Source organism: Pygocentrus nattereri, chromosome 13, assembly GCF_015220715.1.
Source record: "Pygocentrus nattereri isolate fPygNat1 chromosome 13, fPygNat1.pri, whole genome shotgun sequence".
Lineage (NCBI taxonomy): Eukaryota > Metazoa > Chordata > Actinopteri > Characiformes > Serrasalmidae > Pygocentrus > Pygocentrus nattereri.
Genome location: NC_051223.1, coordinates 23,360,116 through 23,386,451, shown reverse-complemented (window position 1 = coordinate 23,386,451; position 26,336 = coordinate 23,360,116). Strand labels below are relative to the sequence as shown.

The following is a 26,336-nucleotide window of genomic DNA, read 5'->3' as shown; positions in this document are numbered from 1 at the left end:
GTAGAACATTTTTAATCCATAACTCTGTTAACCATCACTAGGCTCAGTTCAGATAATTCTGAATCTGGCTGTGTAAGTGTGTTGCAGCTGGGACTGAGTGGTTTGGCAAGCCGGCTGCTTAATTTTTGATTGGGTGCAATTGAGAGCTGTGCTGGTGCTATTGATCCTGTCATGCTTTTCCTGACGCATTGCAGAGAGATGACTTACCGTGCAGAGCTGGCTGCCTCTTGTGGGTGTGAATGTGTATGCGTGTGGTTGTTTGTTGTGTTTGTTCATGAAAAACCATCATCAGAATGTGTATGCTTGGACATAAGCATTAACTTAAATGTACAGCTTGAAGTCAAAACTGAGCTGAAAATGGTTGGATTCCTTAAAACTGTTTACCATAGAAGCTCTTTGAAAGTGTCAGAGAGAGAGAGATGGGAACATGCACACAACATAAGTTAAACTGGCTAATTGGTATCGGTGTCTTCTTCAGCTAATAGCTTGTCTCAGTGAAGCCATGAAGCGCTAATGTTCTGAATTTACATGATTTGAACAACAGCCGTGGCCGTAGCGTGGCAAATCACTGGAGTGGAAAAGAAATGCAGTGACACAGCGTGACCCTTCGTTTCCCTGCCATACCCCTTATTTGATTAGCCTCTAGCTGAAATTATGCATTGTGTGTCTGTCTGTCTGCGTCTTGCTGTCTGAAAAGCACTTGAGGCATTTACTCTTGTGCATACAGATTACATATCCCACACTTCATGTGTGATTCTCCCCAACTCTCCCCAGTTTCCTTCGCCTGAGTGGGACACAGTCACCCCTGAGGCAAAGAACCTCATCAACCAGATGCTGACCATCAACCCAGCCAAGAGGATCACTGCTGAGCAGGCCCTGAAGCACCCATGGGTCTGCGTAAGTAATTGCTGCCAAGAACTACAATTCCCACAAGCCCCGGGCTACAGAAATCCATTAAAAACTCACCAGCGCCTCAGACGCTTTTGGAGTTTTAATAATTTGTGATCCAGCCATCATAGCTCACGAATCCACTAACCATCAGAAAGAAGGTTCAGGAGGGAAACCGAATACCTTTTAGTACCTTTTAGTACCTTTTAGTACCCTTTGATATTGTTCCTTTAGTATTAGTATTAAAGGGCATATATTATGGTAATATAGCATTTGGATAATATTTAGGATCTTCAAACGGAGTATATACTGGTTTAAATGCTTTGAAATACGATCAGATAGATGCACTTCATCTTTCTTCCCTTCTTTCCCACTGTATATGTTCAGCAACGATCAACAGTGGCATCCATGATGCATCGCCAGGAGACTGTGGAGTGCTTGCGCAAGTTCAATGCTCGGAGAAAACTCAAGGTACAGTTGTCTTTTTCAGAGATGTGTTGTGTTTTCTGCTCTACCTTAGTTCTGTCCCACTACTTCTTGGAAGTTTGGACATAATTTTCAAGATTATCCACCAAGTTTTCTAAATTTAGAACATGGTATTTCACACTGAAGGATGATGCTTGCATCCTAAACTTTTAATTATAAATAAATTTGGTAACATTTGTGGAATTCCTCTTTAAGTATAATACAACACAGTCTATCTAACACTTTCTCTGTCTTTTTCCACTCAGGGAGCTATCCTCACCACTATGCTCGTTTCCAGAAACTTTTCAGGTAGGTCTTTCTCTTGCTCTTAATCAGGTAGGATCCCAAGGCACAGACAAAGCTATTCTCCTTAGTGCTCCAATCAAAACTACTTGAAACAGTTGTGTATTTCTGGCGGTACGTGTGAGAACGTGTTGGAATCTGTAAGCCACTGGGCTAGGATTGCTCGATTTGTGCTTTAAGATGTGCTGGGACACAGAAAAATTGTGCTGAAGTTGAAGCAGCATAAAAAATGAGTCTTAACATTCCTTTTGCCCCAACACATAGCCCTGGTGATTGCATGCATTCAGTGATTTCTTGCCTTTGATTAATATGTCTTTCATTCAGCTGCTCCAATATTTATAACCGGATAAAGTGCCAGGTCATCTTTTACATCCTTACTTGGTTCAAGACAGTGTGTTTGTCTTGTCTTTGATAACAGAGGGTAACAGGTTGTATTTCCTGCACAGTTCTATTTTTACCATAGTGAAGTAAAGTATTACACAAGCTTGAATTTATTTTTAACATTGCACAGAGAAAGTTATAGGCCACTTTCTCTCAGGCGGTTACAATTTTTCGTAGCTCCGTCCAACTGAACGCCTCTCTGTCCAATAGTGGGCCGGCAGCATACCAGCCCTGCTGCTCCCACCACCAGCACTGCCGCGCTTGCACAGGAAGGTATGTGAGAGTGCATCTCCTCGCCTCACCACCAGGGGGGCCCAGCGAGCCCTGTCCTCTAAGACCCCACAGTCCTGACTCCTCCCTTTTAGTCCACCCAGTCAGCATGCAGCCAGTGAAAGCCTGTCATGCCTGCCATCACAGCACATGCACACTCCCGTTCATGAATGATCAGTGCTAGTTCTGAACGGAAGACTTCTCAGGTTCACATAATGAGTGTGCTGCCTGTTTTCACCATGCACATGTCAATCACACCTATGAAAATTAACATGCCTTACTGTCATATGAGTGATTTTGGGCTTGACGCTGTCCTCTAGCTTTTAATTCAGACAAGACATTCTTTGCCGTTTCTAGACAGAAAGCAGACCCACACCTCACGTCTCCAGTCTAAACATGATGCATCTTTTCAGCCCTCTGTAGCTTTAAATTACTATTTTGCTCCTTACTAGCACGCACTGGCTTTTCTTTATACGTGAACAGAGGGACATCTCATTTCTTCGTTCAATGGTCCCTCTCTTTACTTCAACTTCAATTTGAACAGCAAGGCTCCAGGCGAAAGAGCCTGATCAATATTACTGCACTGCATTAATTTTAACGATCACCGTTGCCAGACACCCCACCACCAGCCAGCATGCATTATCTGTTTGCATGGCAGGAAGAGCAGTGAATGTCTCTGCTTCTGCTTTGGTTGGAGTTATCCCTCTCTGTCTTTTATTTTATTTTTCCTGAGGTTATATATTTGAATTTTTCTTTGCTTATTTTTCATGCTTATATTGTGGAAACTTTAAGGTAGCATCTGATTTAGCTTGGGATGAGAAACCCCAATCTATTTTCTTTTCTTATCACAGCACGCTCAGAGTACTGCACAGTAGGGCACAACCGATATGAAAACTGCCAGAAGTCCTGTCGATATTTGTGCTAGTGCTTCTTGACTCACATTATAATGAACACAATTTATATTATAAAGAACACAAACTTATATAACATCCAGCCTTAAGCATGAAGTTGCTGTAATTAAAAGAAAACCTTTCTATGAAGACAACTGACAAAAACTAAAGAAAATAAGAGGTAATTAATAGAAACCCGATAAATTGTACTCTGAATTTTTAGTACTCTAAAAATGCTGCTGGTGTTGGTCACATTAGTTGGGCCCTACTGCGCAGGTTAAAACGTTTTTTGGTGGAAAATCAAAGTTTTTAGACTGGAGTCTCTCATCCCTTGCCAAAGCAGACCTCCACAGCCTGAGCCCTAGCTATCATTGCCCCTTCTTTTTCCCTGCAACCTGTACCCCCCTTGCTGAGAGCGCGGGGGGGTGTGTGCCACATGGACGGGCAGGAGCGGGGTTGGCTTGCTGCCAACCGTCAGACCCGGTGTAGAGTGGTGCTGGGCTCCAGCACGCGCCAGGTGGTCGGCGTGGAACAAGGCCCGCTGGAGGCCAGACAGACGATGCTGTTCTTTCTACTGAGTGTGGAGAGACACTGGGGAGCACACAGGTGCCAGACACCCAAAACTTTGGGTGATGATTATTGTTTGAAGATCTGATGAGACGTAGAATTTGTTTTACACAGTTTTCAACATTTTAAGCACTTTCTTCCTGTCATATTGATGTAAAATCTGGTCACTGCAGAGCTTTTGTTATAGTTTCAATGCTTTTTCTCCCACAGTAAAGGCTAACCTATTGTATGGCCTGCATGGTGTGGGAGTTTCTTAGATAATTAGTCTTACTGTAGTGGTGATTGACATTAATTACTTTGGAGCTATCCTGTCAGAACTCTGTCCACCAAGTTTCAACCATACCCAGTAAGTGTTTGATATATTTGTAACTTCATCTCATTGCAGACAATAGGCTATTTGTTTAGATATTGACCAATAAGGACACAGCTTCAAGCTTTCTCATCTGTCTCTCCCTCTTCACTTCACTAACAGACTTTAAAGAGTAATTGCTGACAGTTTAAGATAAGACTTTGTCTAAGAGAGATTTAAAGCATGTTTATGGTTTTGTTCTAATCATGATATGCTAAATAAAATAACGGTTTGCTATTTGTTTTTTGTTGGTTTGCTTGCAAATGGTCTAAAAATATCCTTATCTTATAAGACCTTTTGCATAGGAGTGTTGTTCTTCCTCAGTTCTTCAGAATGCCCTCCTTGTGTCTTTATTATGTTTTTGGAAATTTGTGTCATTTTTAAAGCATGAAAAAACTACTGTGTTGTAAACCAAATGTAGATTCCAACATTTTGCCTTTTATTTTCACCTGGTGTAACTTTGAGATGCATTTTGACACAAGGAAGGTAGTTATGAAGACATTTTGTCTGAAGACAGCATTCCTTCCTTGTTGTATGTAAAAGTCTAGATATATAAAAGCAACCTGACTTTGGACTGATCTAAATGGCATACTTCTGTCAGTCCTATCTCCATTGAATTGTTTGAATGGAGAAAGAAGGGAGGAATGCATTTTTTTTCAGACTTGGCTTGCAGGTCTTATTACACACAATACAGCACTGAATTGATAAAAAAGTGGATGACTACCTGTTTAGGAGAGTCCCTCCTTCAAAAACATTATGGGACTTGTAGTCTTACCTTGTTGGCACTGCATGGCTGGCTGTATGGTAAATTTCACCCACCACTAGCACCTTTCACATCATATTGAGTAAAGCATGTAACACCAGTAGGCTTGCCAAACAAATGAAACCTTCCAGCTCCAAACGCCTTTCTCTCTGCAACCCTGTTGATTGTTGTTTTTCTCTCTCAATCTTGCCTTTCTCCCAATCATCCTTCCTTTCCACTTGTTTATGGAAGGTAAGGAACTTATTGGGGCTACCTGTGTTTGTTAATATGCTGTTAAAGTGGTCACTGCTGTACGGATTTGCTAAAGCCCTGCACAAGCCATGTCATTAGCAGGGAAGGTAATCTACAGTGTATCGAGGCTCACTCACCTACACTGCTTCAAGACCTCTAAATCAGACTGCTGGGAAATCACGGTTGCAGTTAAAGGAAATCAATTGCATATATTAGCTGTGATTTTCCTTCATTATGCCTGTAGTCTCAAAAGGAGAACAGTTTTATTCTCTCTATCTGTCCAAGGGTCAGTGTGAAATGGGTGATTCATTAAAGTCTGAATTTAGCAATTAAAAGTGAAGTTCAGGAACTTTTACGGTTTTTGGTCGTCACGGTCAAAAACCTTTTGCTACCTTTTACCAGTGCATCAGTTTGATGGCCATGATCATGGCTTTCATTGGGTGTATATATACTAATTCAGACTCTTCATTCTTTACAGCATGCAAAAGTTTACTCAACAAAAAATCTGGAGATGGGGTTAAGGTAAGAGCTAAAGTATTGTTCTGTGTGACTTTCCCTCTACTCTCTACTTAATGTTACTACTTATCAGGTGGTCTTCTCTTTTTCCCTAGTTTAATCTAATTCTGTAACTGTCCTTTAACCTACATAGATGTTCCACAGTTATAATCCTTTTCAACATCAACTTTGAAATGAGCACTTTGAACTTTGAGTTTCTTAAACAAGTTTCAACAGCTGGTTAGATTGTACCAGATCATTGTCTATATGTAATCATGTTGGCTCAAACAACTGCACAAGAACTTTTACTTTGTTATGAACAACAATAGCAGAGCCTGAAAGCAAAAGCCCCATTACTTGTTTAATCTTATCTGTATCTTCTTTAATAGTGACTGAGAACATTGCTACCAATAATGAATTAACAGAGTTAATTGCTTGTACTGCTGCCCTTCGCTAATGGAATTAGCAAAAACAAAGTGATGTAGATTATCTTATTTGAGAAGCCTATAATGATTTAGCTTCTGTCAGAATATCTGTTTTAAGGCATCTATAAATTTAGAGCTAGGGTTTCTACAAGTGTTTGGCTCAAGAAAGACTTTTCCTGAAATTGATTGATTTTCCTGAAATAATTTTTGCTCCAGTATTTAATTTTCAATATGTGAAACATTAAATAAAAGTAATAGTGCACCTTAAAAGTTCTGAAGTAATTTGTGCCCACACTGAGACTCTGGTTAGAGGTTTTATAATAAATATGTATGCTCATGAATTTTGAATTTAAAGGCCTAGTTTGTTTTTAACATTTTCTCATGAAATGATTGTTATACATGAATGCCAGTCACAGCACGTCCCTGCTGACTATCTATCTGAAAAGGAAAAATGTTATGTTTCCTCTCTGCTGCAGCCCCAGACAAACAACACTAAAAACAGTGTAGTGAGTGCCGTAGTGAGTGCCCTGAAGGAGAGCAACACAGCCTCCTCTACACCAATGGTACTTTAATCTGCATTCCTCCATGCCTAGTGTGCTGCTCTGTAGATGCCACCATTTTGTCATTTGTCAAGTTTGTTTTTGGCCCTCATTGTCTTGTCAGCTACAGCCTTATACTTATTTATATATATATATATATATATATATATATATATATACTTGTTTGTTATGTTTTGTTAGCATGCAATAGTACAAGTATGGCTTCATGTGTAACTTTTGTGTTCTGCTGTTCTCCTCTAGCCCATGTTTTAAGCACCGTTTCCACCTAAGATAGCTCCTGTTGCATTTTTAAAGAGTCAAAATGTTCACAGCAGTGGTGGTAGGAGCCAGACGGCCAAAGCATTTAATGCCTATTAAAGCTACATCACAGAATGTTATTACACAAAATGATTATGAATAGTCTGATGACAAACATGGCTTTATGATAGTTTTGAGAGAAGGTTTTGATGCAAAACATGTTTTAAAATGAATGCAGGGCAGAGTGTCACAAGAAGTTGTTAGGTAAAATAGTACCCAAAATCTTATTTTTTCAGAATTATTATTAATTTATCATTATCAACAATACATATAAAAACTCACAAATAGCATTTTTAATAGCTTATAAAATGACTGTTGAGGATGTCATGATTCCTAGTTCCTGTCACCACTACTGTAAAGAAAATCAGAGCCAGTAAATTTCTCTGCAGTGTACTGTTTCACATCAAACCATGTATTACTATGTATTTTTATTTATTCATTTATTTATTGATTTATTTATTGATTTATTTATTGATTTATTTATTTATTGCCTCTCATCGATTGAATCTTGCAGATTGTTTGAAAAAATTGATGGAACACCTCTTAAAAGTAACTTCTGTTTGAGTGACTTAGCAAACTTTCACAAGCAGTTAAAATAAGTACCTTTTGTGAACTACAGTAAATCTGTTTTATCACCAGGACACTGAGCACTGGCATGTAAGTGTTGCGTCAACTAAATGAAGAAAACGAGTAAAAATTATCGTGTTCTCTGTCTCAACCAAAACGTTTAACATGGGGCTGGAAGATTTATGTAGATTTATGAAATCTACATTAACTAGATTTCAGTGAAGATGCATTTTCCTTGCTTTAAAACGGTCATTTCTTGTGCTCAGTGCCAGAAATGATAGCTGGGTACCCTGGAGGCCCAGGCCAGGCAGAGGAAAGTGAATTGACACTTGAAATGGACTGTGCATGTACATGCTGCCCAGGCAGCTGAGCAAAGAGCATCCCTGGACCCCCAACACAAGCCATTAAAGCACACAGTTAACCTCTCACCCCACTGGAGACCCGCAGGCAGTCTAATGCTCATCACAGGGCACAGACATAAAACACAGATACAGCTTTTCTGTTTCAGCTTTTGGAGGGCTGATGTTGACATATATGGAAGTCATACAGAAAAAGCTGATCAGAGCCATGCATTAAAAATAGCATAAAATTGAAATTGTCCTTTGCAGTTTGTTTTTAATGCCTTTGCTCATATTGGCTAGTTAGGCAGCTCAGTTTGTAATGCTCCATCATTAGAAAGGAACCTTTGATGTGGCCGTCCATGACACTACACATACACAGATGTATTTGGTTTCTTTTGTAAAGTATAGGGAGCAGAATGTAAGGACATCAGTCAGAAAAACGACTACCTCTCTGTTAGTTGGTTAGACTGTTTTGGTGAATAAAAAGAAGACTTGCATTAAACATTATATAGACTGCACTGCATGGAGTTTGTGTGTTGGTCAGAGGTTTGTTGTAGTACATTTCCTCTGGGGAGGAGTGTTATGTGACAATCTAATTGTTATTGCTGGTTTTAAATCTTGCAGGAGCCGCAGACTACAGTAGTGCACAACCCAGCAGATGGTACCAAGGTGAGCACCTTTTACTGTATGCATTCTTTAGAGCAGGAAATAACTAGTGAGTGCATGCTGTACACATTTATCGTACCGTACATTTTGCATACTTTATTTACCTGCATCATTTACAAACATCAGCTGTTTTGTTGTGATTTTGATCTGTTAATATATATTTTTCTCTCTCTGCCATGATTCTGTCCCATTTTTTGTTCCGCACTCTCTCAATTGCCTTTCTACTCTCTTCACTCTTTTTACCCTCTTTTTCACTCTGTCACTTTTGTTCTCCTGTCACTCTGTCTCAGGGCTCCACAGAGAGCTGTAACACCAATGAGGAAGAGGATATGAAAGGTAGGAAAGGTACCCAACCTTTTTTTTTCCCATGCATGCCTCCAGCAATGTGGCCTCATGGCATTGAGGGCTGCTGTGATAATGGCAATCTCTCTCCATGTTAAGCCCTTCTATTACAATCATTTGAACTTCAAAAGCTCTGCTGCATTACACAGGCTTTAGATATGCCGGCTGTTAGCTGGAATAGCCTGTGATTCATCAGTCTACCCTTGAGTCAAATGGTCACGTATAATGTGTTGATAAACCCCCTGAAATTGTAAGATAGTATGTTGTGTAAGCACATAACATAAATGCCAGTATTCAGTCTAATTCAACTGGGCTGACAGAAGAGAGATTAAAGTATCCTGGTGGTAGATCTATATCTGTAGCTGTGTGTAAGGCATGCGCACACACATGACTACTCCCCTGTAGAGTTAAATATGGCTTACAGCTGTATGGCATTGTTGGCTGAGTCAGTGGCACACTGCTGATATGTGATGATATGAGATGTAGAAATAATATCTAGTGGTAATCAGGTAAAGCATTCTCTCACACGTTCTTTTATATAAATAAAAGATCACTTTCACACTTACTGCACAAGAAGCTGCACTGTGTAGACCGGCACACACATGCACTATGAACACATACACATCTTTCTCTGATGTTGTGTGTTGCGTTTGGATGTACCTCTGTATTTGTGTGATAGATTTTGTATGTGTGTGTGTGTGTGTTGTGTCTGTTCTCAGCTCTAGTGTTTGTTGTGAAATATGAATATAAAATATAAACAAATAGTGTTGTGCTGTTTTAGGTTGTGTGCTGTGAACTTTTATTAGCATGTTTTGAAGTACTTTTTAAGTCAGTGTTTTACATTGTTCTCTATGAGGGTGCAATCATGTACTGGTGTGGCATTCTTCTCTTATTTCCTGTCCTTAGTTACCTCTAACCTGAATAAACAGTAGGGCCTGACTATGGTGATGTGATCAGTACTGATTGTAAGGAGCTAAATATTCTGATGACCAGTATTATTTCAACTGTGATTAGACCCATTTCACATTTCTGTATTTGATGCAACCAAAGTTATAAAAGTAGGGAAAACATTACAGTAGTGTTGCTGTTTACAAATTAAAATGTAGAAAACTCATGTTTGTACATCGTCATAAATGTATCTGCTTAATTTTTCCATAGGAGATGTACTTAATCAATTTTCATTTTTTGAGAGGAGCAAGCTTAGCAAGGGCTTCAAGCTTTTTTTAAGGCAGAGAGCTCATGACACATTATCTAATGGTATCAGCTGACATTAGTTGTCTAATGTTTACTAGAATATGTCAGTGTTTTGCAGGTTGCTAGTAAACTTACCATTATGCCTCTTTGCCTTTTGGTCGTGTTTTTTTACATTTTCCCGTTTAATGCCAGTTGTGTGTTAGACAGTGTCCAGTGTTGTAAAGGGACATGATGTAGTTAGTGTTTCTATGTAAGTTAACAGACGCAATAATGTTTAATAACTTTAGTGTTTGTGTTAAGAGAAAAATAGTCAAAGGCTACAATGCAATACCAGTACTAACATACTGATCAACACACTCGCCACACAAACGTCCACATATTTCATTGACTTGTCTGCTTAACATTAGCTGACTAAGCAATACCACCATTTTTATTTTATTCAGATGATGCCATATATTCTCTTTCCCATTCAAAGATGGGGGCTGGGGAAGTAGACATCATTAGCCTACTTTTGATGTAGACCTTGCCGAGCTTGCTCCACCCAATGATCTTTCATTGAAAAATTAGGTAAATACCTTAATGTGAACATAAAAATGTGCAAGTATCTACATTCTCATTCAGAAATGCTGTTTTCCCTACTGTGATTACTTCTGCTGCATCAGATGTAATTGTGTGACTGACATTTCTTAAATAACAGTAACACAAATTTTTGCATAATAAATATTGCATAGCTTCTGTTGGGTTTTGGGTTATATTTGTGTTGTGTTTGCTTTTTTTTTTTTTTATTTAAACCAATTATTGTTGCTTTATCACAAGGTTTTTATTGATACAAACCAATATCATTTCCCAAAATTTTGTTGGGCCCCTTATTTGCCAAGCCACCTCAGCTGTGCTTGTAAGGTGATGAGGACAGGAAATTGAGAGGAGGCTTAGTGAAATATTTCAGAGTTCATGGCTGTGTCAGAGAACGGTGATTACTGGCACTGCTGCATTGTGCCATGGCCAGCTAGATGCTGCTAATTCACCAGTGCCAATTCACACTACTAGAGGGCTGAGCACAGATGCATAGATGTGTTTATAATGGAGTCCCATAGACTATTTAGACTGTGTCTGTGGTTTTATCTGGCCGAGACTGAATTAATTGAGCCGTTTTATCCAAACACGTCCTCTTCCAGTGGCCTCGTATGAACTTGATGTTAATGTGATATTGACTGAATAGCTGCATCACTGCCAACAGCGTGTGTGCTAGTGTGTTTTGGCCGGAGCCGGACATGAGAGCTGTGTGTGTGTGTGTTTTTCCTCCCGGTGGTGTGTGTTGCGCTGGTTTTGGGGCCATGCCAGCGGAGAGTGCTCAGGGGGCCAGCAGTGACAGTGCGGTGATGAGTCAGTGCAGTGCCGGGGACGAGCCGCCCGCTCTGGTGGCCTCGCCACAGGCCTCTCCAGCCAGTAAGTTACCCACAATTCTCCGCTCCCCATTGGCTTCCTCTACCACCCCCTAGACCCACTCCCACTGAAAGTCTCGCCCCACTCTCACACCTCTCCAGGCTTCCCCCCCTCACTTCTCTTCAGTGTGTGAAGTGCCTTCCAGTCACTTCTCAACACGTGCAGCCACTCTTCCCTTAAACCAGATCATCTTTTCAGATGAGGCCATGTGCAGGTCTGCTCACATTTTCCTTTACCATTCTAGTGTCATGGCCTTACATGCCATGTTCTTCCAAATATTCCTCCTCTATACTAAAGATGGCTGTTTTTAATTTCACTTAAGCAAAAGAGCATGAGAGGGAGTGTGTTATCAGGAAGTAACATCACAGCTATGATTCACTGTAGATCATTACAATGGTGATGTTATTTGTGACAACACACAACCTCGAGGGTTCTATTGCTTTAATACAAAAGTTCAATAAATTAAGTCAGAAATAAATCAATTGGGCTATGAATGTGGCATTTAATGTTTTAATGTTAGTGATTCCTTCCGCTAAAATAATTCCTTAACAGCTTGTTGCTACGTCAGAGTAACAAGCTCCTCACTCGCTGCACAGCCGGCAGTTCGTTCTCCAGCTCCTTACAACTGACAGAAATTTGATGTAGTATCATCTTCAGAGTCTGACCAATTCAGCTATAGGTTAAATGTAATCTTAAAATATCCATTTTCTGTTTGTTTGTGTGCAAAGTAAGAAATAAATATGTTCAATTGACTTAAGTGTGTCAGCTGTCAAAGTCGTTGCTTAGCAACAGCGTCTAAGCGGAATGATAGTGTTTGTGGAAAACGCTTAATGTTATTGCAAAATAACAGCATGGTTAGAACGCTTGCGCGGCCGGAAATGACTGTTGTATAATACTCATGTATGTACATTTTAAACAAGGAGTATGTCAACATTCTAATGAGAATCTTTTCTGCTATTCTGAAAAAAAAAACAATTCACTGTGTTTTAACATTCGTTTATTGCGTGCAGCTAATATAAGATGGTGGTATGTATCCTGATCAATTTGGTTCACTTCATATAGTGATATGTGCTGTAGATATATGCGAATTAACACAATACCCGTTTGAAACATATCTGTACAGTTGGGCTGTATGGAAGTGTGGCTATTTTGCTGAATGTCAGACAGAACATTAGCTGCCTCTTTTACACACCTTGTCAAAGCCTTTTAGGGCCCCTTATGTCTTCTGGTCTTCTGTGCCTTTTCTAACTCATCTGGTCTCTTCTCTTTGTTTTTGCCTGTTTACCTTGTGGATGATCCTTTCTAGCCTTTAGCTGTTTTCTTCCCAGATTTTAGACTCAAGAGATTGACTTGTACTCGGAGCCTTTCTGCCTTCAAGCTGTGTAGGGCAGCACCTTAATGTGCTTGTCTTCGTGGTTGATGCATTGTCACTCTGCCTGTGCTGTGTGTCAGTGCTCTTGTGAATGAGATGGGCCTTCAGAGTACTGTACTTTTTTTTTTTTTTTTTTTTTTTTTTTTTAAACTGTACCACTTTTACTTTGGTTCTTGAATCTGCCTTTTTTGAAAGAAAAAGAAAAATATTTTGTTAGCTGGTTGGTGCTTGTATTTTTGGTTTACTACATAGTTGTAAGGAAGGTTATTTTTGCTATAGTGTAGTCATGAAAGTAAAGATAATGGAATGATTATATGTCCTAAGAAACTATGCCATGACTGCAACGCACTGTCCATCCTCTGTGTTCATCCTAAACATCATTACTTTTCTCACTTGCCCTTTTCTCGTTTTAGCTGTTTTTCCAGTGTGCGTATTTACATTTTCTGCATTTTTGATTATGGCTAAAATAGTTTTTCAAAATTTCAAATTTACACAATCTTCCCCTTTTGTTAAATGTCATTTAGCCAAGGGCATGTTTGTTGTCTGACATTTTCTTCTTTGGTTTTGCATTAGAGCTATAAGGCTAATGTAGCTAGCAAGTTCTAGAAACCTGTACCACTTCAGTTAGTGGTAATAAGCACACTTTCCTCTAATCGAGTTGTGTGGTTAGGTAATCTCAGTAGACTTGCTTATGTGTTTTTGAGACTGTATCCTATACTGTTATCCGTAAATTATCTGACATAGCTAAAGGCAAATTTTTCAGCCATTTTGAAGCCTGAATTTTGTCCGCACCGTAGTCCATTTCAAAGACAACAGTGTTGTACAGTGTTAGAAAACACTAAAGCAAGCCGGTTTGAAATGACTTAGTGACTTATGGACTACATTTGGGATAAGGAGAACATTTATACAGTTTGATTCTTTTCCAAACTATTTGTTTAAGAAGAGTGGTTAAAAGGGCTTTTACTCTGTTTTCACTGATTTGATTCCCCATTAACATCCTGTCTTTTTCCTCCGTCTTCTTCTCCATGTTTCATGTTTTCACTTAAAACCGTTCCTTTAATCTTTCTTTAAAATATTCATTAACATTTTCATGTTTTTTCCTCATCTACTCATCTGTTTTACTCCTAAAACAGTGTGTAATATGATGCTGCCTTTTGTGTAGGGTATAGAATGAGGCAGTCTAGCTTATATTAAATGCTGTACCATGCTGATCATGATTCTTGGGCCTTTGCATGTTTCATGGTTAGATGTCACTAGAAGGGCATTGTGGTGCATGTTGTGTGTTGCAGCTCTGGTGCATGACATAAAGCGCATGGCGTGGAACAGTTCAGGACACGCTTCGTGCCCAGAGTTAGAGTGTGCTCAGTCTGTTCCTCATGCCACATCTCAGGGGGGCAGCAGTGTGTCTGCAACTGCAGGAAATGGGGCCGCAGCCCAGTGTAAGTGCTTCGGCTGGTTTCAGACACACACATTCACACACTGGGTGTGCAGTGCTACCTGTTTGTACTAAAATAAGGAACTGTGTGATGTTTAAGGGCGCTGCAGTCAATCCTTTTTGGTCATTTGCAAGTATGCAGATGTTTAATTAGGCAGTGTTGTTGCAGAGTGTTTTGAGATACATTCATGTGATGTGCAAAAATGTAGGACACACGTACACACTCATACATGTCACATGTAATTTCTGGGGATGTGCATTCTGATTAAGTTTGATATTCATGAAGATATCTGGTACAGTACAACTACTATAAAGAGATAAAACATTGAAATGAGCTGTGACTTTTAAGGTGACAGCACTGGCTTATGAGCAAAACCTTATAGCACTGTTTAAACAAAATCTGTGTTCTGTGAATCCTTGGTCTGTAGATTTTCTCTGTCGCCTGCGAAGAAATGCCGCTAGTACTCAAATAGTAATTCCAGTTTTTTAGTAGCACCTTTCACAGTACTTGAGTACCTGCACGCATCCCTTGTTATTACATGTGTTAGGCTGTGTTCAAACAGCAGGTAAAAGTGGCACAAATCAAATCTTTCCCTTCATATGTGACACAGATGTGTTATCTGTGTAGAAGTGTGGACAGCAAAAAACTGAATCTGACATTTTCAATTAAAATTTTTTCCACGTGTGGCACTGAAATCCGACATGTAATCCGGTATGCAGCAAGGCAACTCAGTCTGAACAGCCAGATCGTAATTCATGCAAATTTTATGTAAATCCAGCTCCACATTAATCGTAATTTTGCACTGCTAAAGCCTCAAACATTTAGGCTGATGTTTCTGTACGAAAATTAGAAGAGACTCATCCCAAAATCCTCTGTGTTTGAAAAGATTTCGAAAGAAGTGGCCGAACGCGGCCATAGACAACAGGCAGTGACAAAAAGCAGTTTAAAAAGTCTGAAAGCAAAGTTTAAAGAAGCCAGTGACACGAACCAAAGAAGCGACCGTGTGCTTTTTGTGGTGAGCTTGAATACGTTGATGAGCCCAGCTGTCAGTCAAAGAGGCTTCAATATTGCTCCTGTGGTTCTGGCGTAGATAAAACTGAAAGCTCCGGGAGCGACTAACGTTCATTGGCAGTCATGGTTGTTTACCTGTGGATGAGCCACATGAAGCAACATGAAGCATTGTTCTTTTGAACATGCGGGTCAGTTTGGGAGCGTGATCTGTTCAGACTGATGTCGCATGCAGGTCACATTTGAAAGATATTGTGAAAAGCAAAACAAACAAAAAGAATTTGGTGAGAAAATCAGTTTTGGGCCACTTTTACCTGCTGTGTGAGCGCAGCCATAGCGTTGCACCAATACTGAAACTGTATCTCTATCGTCGCTGATTCTGGGACTTAAATGTGGTATTGATATCTGCATTAGAGAATATTTATTGCGTATCAGTAGAGAACCTTGCTGAAGAAAGCAGATTGTTGACGTGTGGAATTATTTCACACTTGAGACAAACAGTAAGCATGCTCATTGCAAAATCTCTAACAGCAGTATTTTGAGGAGAGGCACGATCAGTACTTATTTTAGCATATCAAATTTAATTAAACATTTAAAGATAAACCATCCCAAGAAGGGAAAAATTGTTTCATAGCTCTGAAATCACCCAACTAGTAAGTGCCATTCATTCAAGCGCAGCTCCTAGTTAGGAGTTAAACATTAAGATTGATATTGGTCCTCTATATTAGCAGAGGATCAGGTATCAGTATCAGAAGGAAGCGAGTGGTACTGGTGCATCCGTAACCTCTGTGTAATAATTTTCTAAACTTAACCCTGAACCTATACCTTAATCTATATACCCATTAACCAAAAATAATTGTTTTTGATCTTTCAGTTTTAAACAATGACAAAGCAATTTACAAGGTCAGGACCATTGTGTTGGTCCTGATGTTGTTTGCCCTGTTTTCAGGACAGTTTTTCTCTTGAAAATGTAACCAACACATGCACAAAGTGTACTTCAATGAAAATGAAGGAACAGTGTTCTGCTTCCTCCAACCTGAGACATTTTGTGGTTATTTGCTTATTTCAGGTACTGACTGGAAATTGAATGTTGCTAATCGTTATCTCTTCTCTGTTTTCATTAACCCATCCCACCCCTCCATAATTCCATACTTTCCTCTCATCTCTCCACTCCCCGCCTCTATTTTTCTTTTCTGCTGTGTAGCTCGTAAGCAGGAGATCATCAAAATCACAGAGCAACTGATCGAAGCTGTGAACAATGGAGACTTTGAAGCTTACACGTAAGAATGACAACATATACAGCAAAAGAGCACAGATGGCTTATAAGCTTAAAGATTGAGTACTAGCAGTAAGAAAGCTTGCCACACACAAGCATTGGTTTAAGTTGGATGATTTTTGGAGTGAAAGTGTGTTAATCTGCATTTCAGGAGAATCTGTGACCCTGGCCTGACCTCATTTGAGCCTGAAGCTCTGGGTAACCTGGTGGAAGGGATGGATTTCCACAAGTTTTACTTTGAAAACTGTAAGTCAGTTGTATGATAAAATGCTACAGTTCATAAGCAATTGAGTTAAAGATGATTATTATAAGGTGTAGCAGTGGGTTATTCTGTATTATACAGTGTAAATGACTGCAGGCTTGAAGAATCTTGCCTGAGGTTTATTATTGTTGAGGCTTATTATTATTGTTGTGCCTAAGACTTCATGAAAATGTGTTCAGAACGTGTTATTGCTTGTTACAGTGTTAAGTAAGAACAACAAGCCGGTGCACACCACCATCCTGAACCCCCATGTTCACTTGATCGGAGAAGATGCAGCTTGCATTGCATATATCCGGCTGACGCAGTATATCGACAGCCAGGGCCGTCCGCGCAGCTGCCAGTCTGAGGAGACCCGCGTGTGGCACCGCCGAGACTCAAAGTGGCTCAATGTGCATTTCCACTGCTCAGGAGCACCAGCCGCACCCTTACAGTGAACACTGTGGGACAAAGGTTGGTAGATTTGATAGTGACACCCAGCATCACAAAATTTTAATCATTGTTTTTAAAGGGGCATTCCACCAATTTTTTTCAAACTTTTTTTGTAGAATCCAGTGCTTGAGATGTAAACAGTCAATTCGGAGTGGGTTGATGTGAAATGGATCATTGTAGAGAAACTTGGACTCACATTTCTTTACAAAGGTGCTGACCAGGGGTCACCGTGTGTACAACACAAATATAGCCAATTTATTTACAACCCAAAACAACCAGTGAACCCACATAAGTCTTCATAACCATTAATAACTTTCTGTGAGGGAGCTTTTAGAGGTGTCTGGTTCCTATCACTACCACTGTGCATTTCACACCAAACAGCTCTGAATGGCTTTATCTACACCTTATATAAAGGAAGTGACGTGGCTTGAAATTTACAGAGAAGTGTTTTTTTTTTCGTATCTTTTAGCTTGAGAAAACAGTTTGTGAGGTTGTAGTTGACAGATACCAAACATGATGGGTTCATTAAAAGATGTTAAAAGTCCTCCATTAAATTTATATAAGAGCATAAAATGAGCCTGATTTTATCTGCACTCCCACACTCTGTGTGGTGTAGATGTACTTGTGTATGGTGGCCTTAAGATTTGACAGCAATTCTTTATAGAATGATTGATTGTTATTCTGGTATGATTTCAAAAAACAAACCTTAAGCACTTTACACTGTAGTCCATTATAGACTATTCAGTTATAAGTTTCTACATTATTTGCTTTTACACCATTTTGTCTTTTGTTTAAAAGTAAATACACTTGCTTTAGTGTTCTGTTAAACTCTCCAGGTTTCCGGATTCTTGAGTGATGGGAGTGTTTCTTCTTTGTGGCCGGATGGGCACATAGAGGCCGGCTGGACGACAGCAAGCTACAGAACATGCCATTGAAGAATTTCGATAACATCCAGTCCAACTGTCAACACCACCTATCCTGTTTAACCTTTGACCAATAGGAGCCGGCTGCGGCTGTGGCCCCACCCTCGGGACGGTGCATGCATCTGACGCCCACATGGGGGCGCTGTCTAGTCCTTACCCATGGAACCATCTTTTTTGCCCGTTAAAGATGTCTAGAAGGTATTGTAAGTACTGATATATGAATTCATAAATATACTGTATATTGTTAAAAAAAAGAAGCTACAATCAAGTTTGAAAAGCATTTATGTAAGTAAAATGGAACGGGGGTGGGGAGGGGAGGGTCACTACATAAAAAAAACAACAATAAAAAAAAAACAAACCAAAAAAAAAAAAAACAAAGATAGACTCTTGCCCTAAACTGGTAAAGTTTATAAGGGCGTAATCTTAATCCTCCATCTTGTACACTTTGTAGATTTTGGATACAAATTGTTTAGAGAACTAAGGGAATGTGTCAGCTAATCAGAAAGAGTGTCATTAACAAAAAAAACAAAAACAAAAAAACATTGGGAGAGTACAGACGTACTTCATATCAAGAAGCACCAAAGTGTAGTCTTTAGGCTTTTAAAAGAGTGTTTCTGTGTGCTTTTTTTTAAACTTTAAACCAAGGTCTGTGGGAAGGTTTGAGGTTTTTCTGGGTGTTAGTATTGTGTGTTAATGTGGAACTCTTTTTTTTTTTTTTTTTTTTTTTGTTTTTTTTTACCTTTTTTTGGACTGAGGCTGTATCAGACAAAGTATTTTGTGTTATGTAATTTGAATTTTTAAGACTAATTTTAATTTCTTTTTTTTTTAAGTTAAACTTAATATACGTGTAAAGTTCTATAAATATATATTTAAAAGAGATCAAGTGAAATAAGGTTCACCTCCAGGGTGTGGGGAAAACAGTTTTTTCCTGTGGCTCTGTTGTGCGTGTGTGTTTGTGTGCGTGCGTTTGTATGGACTTACTAATAAACTTAGACACGCCACACTATTCTATTACCTTAGGTAGACCGCTCCAGCTCTAGTTGAGTGCGTACCAGAGAGTGTTTAATAGCCCATTGAACAGACCCAGCTCTGTCTAAATAGCACTAAATACAACTAGTCATAGAGAGGCCCTTCTATTTTACTTTAGTTTTCATAGATAGGAATAAAAACACTCAGCCTGCCTCTTGAAACCCATTTTAGAGTCAGAATTCATAGTACCTGATGGTCACCAACTGCCTACCACATTGAGATACTATATTTAGCAACATGACACAAGCTCAAAGAAAGTGAGATTGTGGAGATAACGTCTGTTTGACATTGAGGTGTTTCCAAAGTTAGCCTGAAAACATTCATAGGCAAAAGCTGGGAAGTAGGTGTGGTGGAAGTAAACAGAGGCTGGAGCACAGGCCAAGGATGCGAAACATTCTCCCCAAGTGAGATCATCACTCACTGCCTCTTCATAGACAGAACAATACACCCACACCCAGATCCACACATGTACACACACACTTAGTGGAACTGTTCAAGTTTGTGGCTGTTTCTACTCATGGTGGTCTTGTCTGAATCACCCTGTCCTAAATGTGTTGTACTCGTGGTTCACATTAGTGATGGGTTTGTACACTTGTTAATGCTGTGTAGTACACACATTAAATCCATCATTAACATGAAGTGAGAGGGTAACTCTCCTCACTTTACATGAAAATGACATGCATTCAGCTTTTAAGATCACTTGTGATTTATTCATCTTTCTTTAAACATGACTCAGACATGTTTTCTGAAGGATTACAGGGTTTAAGGCTTTGGTTATTATGAATTAAGCTTATGGTTCTTGTTACAGCACAATTAGCTTATTCTAGCTTTGGTGAGAGGTGGTTAAAAAGTAAATAACTATTCATGTCACTTGTTTCATTTGAATAGGGTATTGGTAAGTGACAATGTAAGGTAAAGTGTTCTAGAAAAAGGACCTCCTATATATATATATATATATATATATATATATATATATATATATATATATAATATATATATATATATATAAATCCACATCCACCCCCCCTCTGCGGAATAAATAAAGGATTATTATAGCTTAAACAAAGGAGTTCTCAGTCTGTGTAAATACATGTAGTGTTCACACATTCTTCATCGAGTGTAGGGCTTTGGTACATATCAGCACTGTAACTCTGCACGTGTGAGTGTGTGTATGTGTGCGTCACCTTCATCACAAAGCCCTCTTAGTGACGTCATCAAGACTCTGTGATGCTGTTTTAAGCTTGTGTTTTGTTTTTTTATTTCTTTTTTTTGCGCTTTTTTGGGGAACTGCTGCCTTGCCTGGCTGAGTCAGAGTTACTTTTTTTACTTTTAATTTTTAAATCCATCCAATAGCTCCGTAGAAACTGAAAGAAAAAACAAACAAAAAAAAGTGGATACACTAAACCCATAGGCTATTTAGACATATAAAGCAAAATCTACCCCCCGCCCAAAAGCTAGGAATGAACCCCGGGCCAGGACCTACCCAATGTGAGGGGAAATCCTAATATGCAGCTTAAATAAAGGAACGAATATGCATGTCTACTTTTTCTTGGTAAATCTTTTTTCAACTGTCTGTGTTTACTTGATTCAAATGGGGAAAATTTGTTATAGTTGCATCTCTGAAATGAAAACCACTCCATTTGGGGATTATACATAAGTGATATACCACATTTAAAAAGAAAAAAGGAAAAAAAAAAATTAAACAGAAGTCTCAGCTTGGAATGCTCCCCTCATTCAGAGTAAAATTATTGCATTGTACTGGTATACTATTGGGCTACGTATATACTCGGAGTTAAAACATGGATGCTGGATTTTGCATGATCATACATTTAATAAAACCATGAATTGACAACTAACAAGTGTTTGTCTGAATGTTAGTAGGTCTTCATCATAGCTTTGGTTATTATTGAAACTGGATCTTGGAAGTATTTAATAAAAATACCATTTCAGCATGTGCAAACTTTTCTATTGCCTTAGCTGCGCATTGATAGCTTCAGCACGGTTCTTGGACCATTTGAATGAAGTGTGTTGCTAATTTGTGTAGCACTTAAAACAGAACTGTGCACTAATGAATGATGCAGTAAATATTTTTCATGGATGGCAAAAAAACAACAAAAAAAGTACTTTTCAGGGTACAAATACCGTCAGAGGGAGGGGAGGGGGATCCCTTAAGGACACAGCTTCAGTTGCTTTATTAGGGATCATATTGTACCATATTCTGTTGCAGTTATGTAAGCTTTTTTCAGACTTAGTTATAAAAAGGTACAAAACCCATTTGAAGTGCACAATTGGTTTTTAAGTACCATGTACCTTGGAGGGGAGGATATATTCATCACGACTGAAATGTTTTACAGTAGCCTAAATGGAGGAAAAAATCAAACTGACAAAATAAAATATGAATATGGCCTAATTGACTTGACTGTCTCTCATCCATGCTAGCAATTTATGCAGGCTCTTTATTTTAGCTAAACTTTTTTTATTGATAAATGCAGTTCTTCAGTGTTCTAGAAGTACTCATTATCGCCATGATAAACTCCAAAAAAAAAAAAAAAAAAAAAGCATATCATGATGTTATGCATCACATAAAAATGCATCAGTATCCTGATGCTGCCCGTCCATACTTCATACTAGAGCTCCTTTACTGCACATTCTTAATAGCTGTCCTCTTTATATGTGTCCAAGAGGAGGTTTATACTGAGTGCTGTTCTCACAATCAGCCTCTCTCTTACAGGCACTCACACACTTTCCTTCCTTCTATCTATCAGCACACAGTCTCTGGTGGCTCCCAGAGGAACAGAGCAGTCTTATTTAAAGTCGGAGTTTGCTGCTGTTGGCCACCGGGGCCTCGGTGCTCTGAAATGGAGGACAAGTTGTTTCCACATGGTGATTAATCAAACTCTTTCCTGTCCTCCACTCTTCCTCCTATCTGATAAAGCAGGCTCCAGGAAGAAGGAGAGAGAGCACTCACTGTCCTCTCACCTCGCTCCAAACATGCATGAGAAAAGAGGAAACTTAACACGTCCAGCTGCCATTTTGTGCCTTTATTTGCAGATGTGGGTTGTTATTTTTTCCAACCTGATTTCAAGTTTGACCAAACAAGACAAAGGATCATACTACTGTGAGTGGATATACAGTTGAGCCACTGCGACGGGCTTCCACTTATACACACATACATGACCATACATTCACAATCTTACTCCCTCAAAGGCAAAAAAAAAGTTTCTCAAACACAATGTATGTCTCATTTTGGCAGCCAAATCTGGTCATCAGCATGGCTTTCACACTTTTCTGTGTAGGCACCCCCACTGCCAGTTTGAGTAGGTTGAGCAGCTGCCTGTGATTTGCCAGTCTAGCAACATTGATGGCCATTCAGTGGCATCAACAAAATTCCAGTACAATTTCATGGAGCCAAACTGCTTAAAGCCGTTTTGAAAATTGCAATGTATTCAGGCTCTGGAATGTTGTAGTATTCAGGTTGTATGAAGTTGCTCGTGAAACAGCCAAAACTAATTCCTGGCATCTATCACTTGAAAAATCCATTCAGAGTCAGCGAATGTCAGAATAACTTAAGCAAGAAATTCAAATACCTCTCTGCTTGGCAGAATTAAACACTTATTAAGACCAGCCTGTAAATTTCCTACTCGGCCAGCAAATTCCTTCACATCCACTTAGCTAAGTGTTTTGACCCTCTTGAGAACCTGTACATAAGCCTCAGTTACTAGAGGCTGTCTTTGTAGTTGAGATGGCACCAGTCCATAGTTCTCTCATAACACATTGTGAAACATCATTTCCCACAACGCAAATAATGAGCTCCCAAGTCCATTACCACAATGCCACTAATGAGCTTCAGTGTCCTTATCTTGGCAATTAAATAAAAGTATACAATCCTCCTTGAAAACTCACTGAGGTCCCCTTTTGCTCTGATTCAAACCCTCAACAGCCTGGGTTCTTACAGACACCCCTGGCACCACTCCTTTTGGTTTGACGTCCACACAGTATGGAAGCTGGCAAGGGGGCCAGCTGTCCTCTCTTCTCCAGTCACACAGGGGCGCTGTTGTCTCCACGACAGAGCAGGCTTCTAGCTGTGGTTCTATTTGTGATCCAGCTTCTAGGTGTCAGCTCCAGCTGGAGTTGTGTAGTTCATCTCTGAGCCAGGTTGGCAGAGGCTGACCCAGCCGCTTCAACAGCCTCAGCAGCTCCACGTTCTGCTCCCGGTAATGCTCCGACAGGAAAGCCCGAGACTGGACAGCACAAAAACACAAGTCCAATTATGTGCATGTATTTGTGTGTGTGCACATGTAACAGTGAGTTTGACAAATATGCATGCAAACACCATAACAGGTCACCATTCATGCAAGAGATACAATACAATACAACTTGTGAGCCTGTTTGCATCTTGAATTCACTTGAATTTCAAATCAGGATCTCATCTTGATAAACCTTGGCCTGAATACACCTTTTACCAAAAACTATTTAAGCCCATTTTGGATGCTTTCATCAACCCAGAGTGCAAGAAAACTTATGGGGTACTCCAGCCTCGCGTGTCCATCTTTCGTAGTATTGATTATCCTCTTGCCTGCTGGCAAGCATTCAGACGACATTTTCGCTGATGTAATTGTATACGGATAGCAAAAACACATTCCGCCTGTTAAATGTGGTCCTTCTCTGAGCACCTCTGAATGTGGTTTGAGAGTTCTGGTCATAATACAACATGATCTGGTCAGTAAACACAATGTATGGTGTAAACAGGTCCTTTGAGCCCTTGGCCGATACCAGTCTGATGTTTTCTTTAAAAGCAATTAAGCTTTAAAATGAGCTATTTTTAAAGAAAGCGCCTCACTTAATTCAAACACTTTACAACCACACAAGAAGAATTTATGTTATTTCAGGCTAGACATGTTACAGGACATCTGATTCGTTCTTTTATTTACTACAAGAGTTCTCCAAGTATCACTCCAACATAAGTACTAAAAAAAACAATGGATATGAGTGTTTTATGTTTATTTACTGTTTTACTGCACTGCTTTTTATTTGCAAGCAATTTTGAGCTGTAATTAAATATGACACCATACAGAAGTTATTACTAAAAAAAAAAAGTTAACAGAAATGCTAAAACAGCTGATTATTTAATCTGAGGCTCTAAAGTGTATTTTGGGAGAGACATATGCTGCAGCCATGCTAACTTAAGAGCGCAACGCAATACTGAACAATAAATCTTGTAATAAATAAACTGAGGCTGTTCTGTACTTCGCCAAGCCTCTGGCCTACTTTCTAACTGTTACTGGCTGCTGTTCTATTAACGCCTGCACAGTTTAATTCAAAGAAGCTTATAATGGGTAACACTGCTGAATGACTACAATATATCCATCAGTGCTAATTGTTTTTAGCAGAGTCATTAATCCAGTTGATAATGTAATTGCAATGCTAATAAAAGAGAGTAAAGAAGAGAACAGATTCCATTTACTTATGACACAGCTCTAATGTGTATCTATCCTGAAACTTCACGAGGAGTCAATAAATGTGATAGATGGAAGTTAATAAAATAGTCATATTTCAAATTAATGTGTTCTTACAGACTTCATAGTGTTGAATGGGATATAAAGCATTAATGCAGAACAAAAGATGATTACCTCAGGGCTCATGTCTGGGTATTTTCTGCCTTTGCTCTTGCCTAAGCAGCGTGAGCGACCAGCATCCAGCCTCTGACACCAGAAACCTTTACTCTCATCAAACCTATACATACGCAGACACAGAGTGAAACCTATTTAGCTCATAAGTGCTACAGAACAGACTGTCACAGCATAAAGCAGGGGTGTCCAATTATATCTGCAGAGGGCTGGTGTGGCTGCAGGTTTTCATTCCAACAAAGCAGGAGGACAAACAACCAGCTATTGAAGACTGAGACTTAACTGATTAAACAACTGAAATCAGGTGTGCTTCTGCTTTTTAGGAATGAAAATAGACACTTCTGGCCTTTTTGTGGATAATATTAGACACCTCTGTCATAAAGACTCAAACTGGTAACTTTAATAGAATTGGAATTGAAATCATTTGAATGTCCAGTGTGGGCTACAGTAATGCTCATTCTTACATCAGTGCCTGAGTGTAGTTGAAGGGTACGACTCCCAGAAATTTCTGCACGCTGTCCATCACCTGGGCTGGGTTAGACCGCAACTGGAGTCCATCAACAATCAGAAGCTACACACGCACCAGCAGAATGTAAAATAGACACACTACCACTGTAAATGTCAGTAGTTAATTTGCTTGGAGCATAAATTTCAAGTTAAAGTCAAGGAACAGTACATAACTGGCTTTGAATGATCTTTGTGTTTGTTTTTGTGTTTACATAGCACTGTGCAAATGTTTTAGGCACCTGAGAAAATTAGATTTGAAAAGCTGTTTATCAGGGTTACAGAGAAACAGTGAAGTGCAGCTGACATGTGACTTATACTGCTCTTTGTGTTCTCTTGTCCAAAATGGTAGTTTGTGACAAACTGAATAAAACCAAATGAATGCAACACCATTTGGCTTGTCTAATAGTGGTTGTTCAAGAGAATGTATGCTTACCTGGTTGGGTTGGTAGCACTGAAGCCAGTGCTCTACATGGGTGCTGTAGTATCCGGGCTGCAGGCAGCGACGGTGCAGAGTGAGCAGAGCTGCAGGAGACGAGGGGCCTGCAGAGATGACCTGGTGAAACGTGTAGTTCAGAGCAACCGGGTCCTGGTGAGCCCTCTGATGCTGCATGGAAAGACAGACAGACAGGGAGAGAGATAATGAGCCTGTGAACACATTAAAAAAAAAAAACTCCAGGGTTTCAACCTCTACAATATTTCCCTGTACTTATTAAAAATAAAAACCAAAAAAGAATATGGAAGGAGCATGGAAGTACAGGAAATGTGAACATTTGGGATGACAAAGATTAGCTTAAATAATAAGTGTATGAGGGATTTTTAAACTGAAGGAATTTCTCTACACACCTGTGCACAAAAACACACATACAAACCTGGTACCAAGAGTAAGCTCTGTCTGCTGGGTTGATGAGGATGGTGATGATTTTGGCTCTGGGCAGCAGTGCAGCGGCTCTCTTAGGGACGACCTCAGTGTCAAAGTAATTAGCGCTCTTCTCAAACAGGAAGTCTGTGCTCACATTAGAGGGCACTGGGA

The 26,336-nt window shown here is 39.5% G+C and overlaps 2 protein-coding genes across 13 annotated transcripts in view; one reads left to right on the top strand and one right to left on the bottom strand.

Moving 5' to 3' along the window:
- Nucleotides 1-21,028, top strand: part of camk2g1 (calcium/calmodulin-dependent protein kinase (CaM kinase) II gamma 1) — a 74,627-nt gene extending 53,599 nt beyond the window's left edge. The window contains exons 10-23 of one of the 9 annotated variants that reach the window (XM_017681623.2): nt 775-897; nt 1,276-1,359; nt 1,620-1,662; nt 2,248-2,310; nt 5,586-5,629; nt 6,504-6,590; nt 8,417-8,461; nt 8,749-8,794; nt 11,336-11,440; nt 14,099-14,248; nt 16,458-16,533; nt 16,681-16,775; nt 16,993-17,241; nt 18,057-21,028. In XM_017681623.2, coding sequence (XP_017537112.1) covers nt 775-897; nt 1,276-1,359; nt 1,620-1,662; nt 2,248-2,310; nt 5,586-5,629; nt 6,504-6,590; nt 8,417-8,461; nt 8,749-8,794; nt 11,336-11,440; nt 14,099-14,248; nt 16,458-16,533; nt 16,681-16,775; nt 16,993-17,225 — 1,194 coding nt within the window. In that variant the 3' untranslated portion in view covers nt 17,226-17,241; nt 18,057-21,028. Of the gene's footprint in view, nt 1-774; nt 898-1,275; nt 1,360-1,619; nt 1,663-2,247; nt 2,311-5,585; nt 5,630-6,503; nt 6,591-8,416; nt 8,462-8,748; nt 8,804-11,335; nt 11,441-14,098; nt 14,249-16,457; nt 16,534-16,680; nt 16,776-16,992; nt 17,242-18,056 lie in introns of all 9 variants that reach the window. The other 8 variants (XM_017681621.2, XM_017681624.2, XM_037544087.1 and 5 more) reach the window with 8 other exon arrangements.
- Nucleotides 21,029-22,198: 1,170 nt separating this feature from the next.
- The window catches only part of ndst2b (N-deacetylase/N-sulfotransferase (heparan glucosaminyl) 2b), a 77,629-nt gene continuing 73,491 nt past the window's right edge, over nt 22,199-26,336 (bottom strand). For all 4 annotated transcript variants that reach the window (XM_017681631.2, XM_017681633.2, XM_017681630.2 and 1 more), the window contains exons 11-15: nt 26,176-26,336; nt 25,740-25,910; nt 25,264-25,370; nt 24,803-24,905; nt 22,199-23,413 (exon numbers count right to left, since the gene is read on the bottom strand). The exon at nt 26,176-26,336 is cut by the window's right edge and continues 14 nt beyond it. In XM_017681631.2, coding sequence (XP_017537120.1) covers nt 23,288-23,413; nt 24,803-24,905; nt 25,264-25,370; nt 25,740-25,910; nt 26,176-26,336 — 668 coding nt within the window. In that variant the 3' untranslated portion in view covers nt 22,199-23,287. The remainder of the gene's footprint in view (nt 23,414-24,802; nt 24,906-25,263; nt 25,371-25,739; nt 25,911-26,175) is intronic.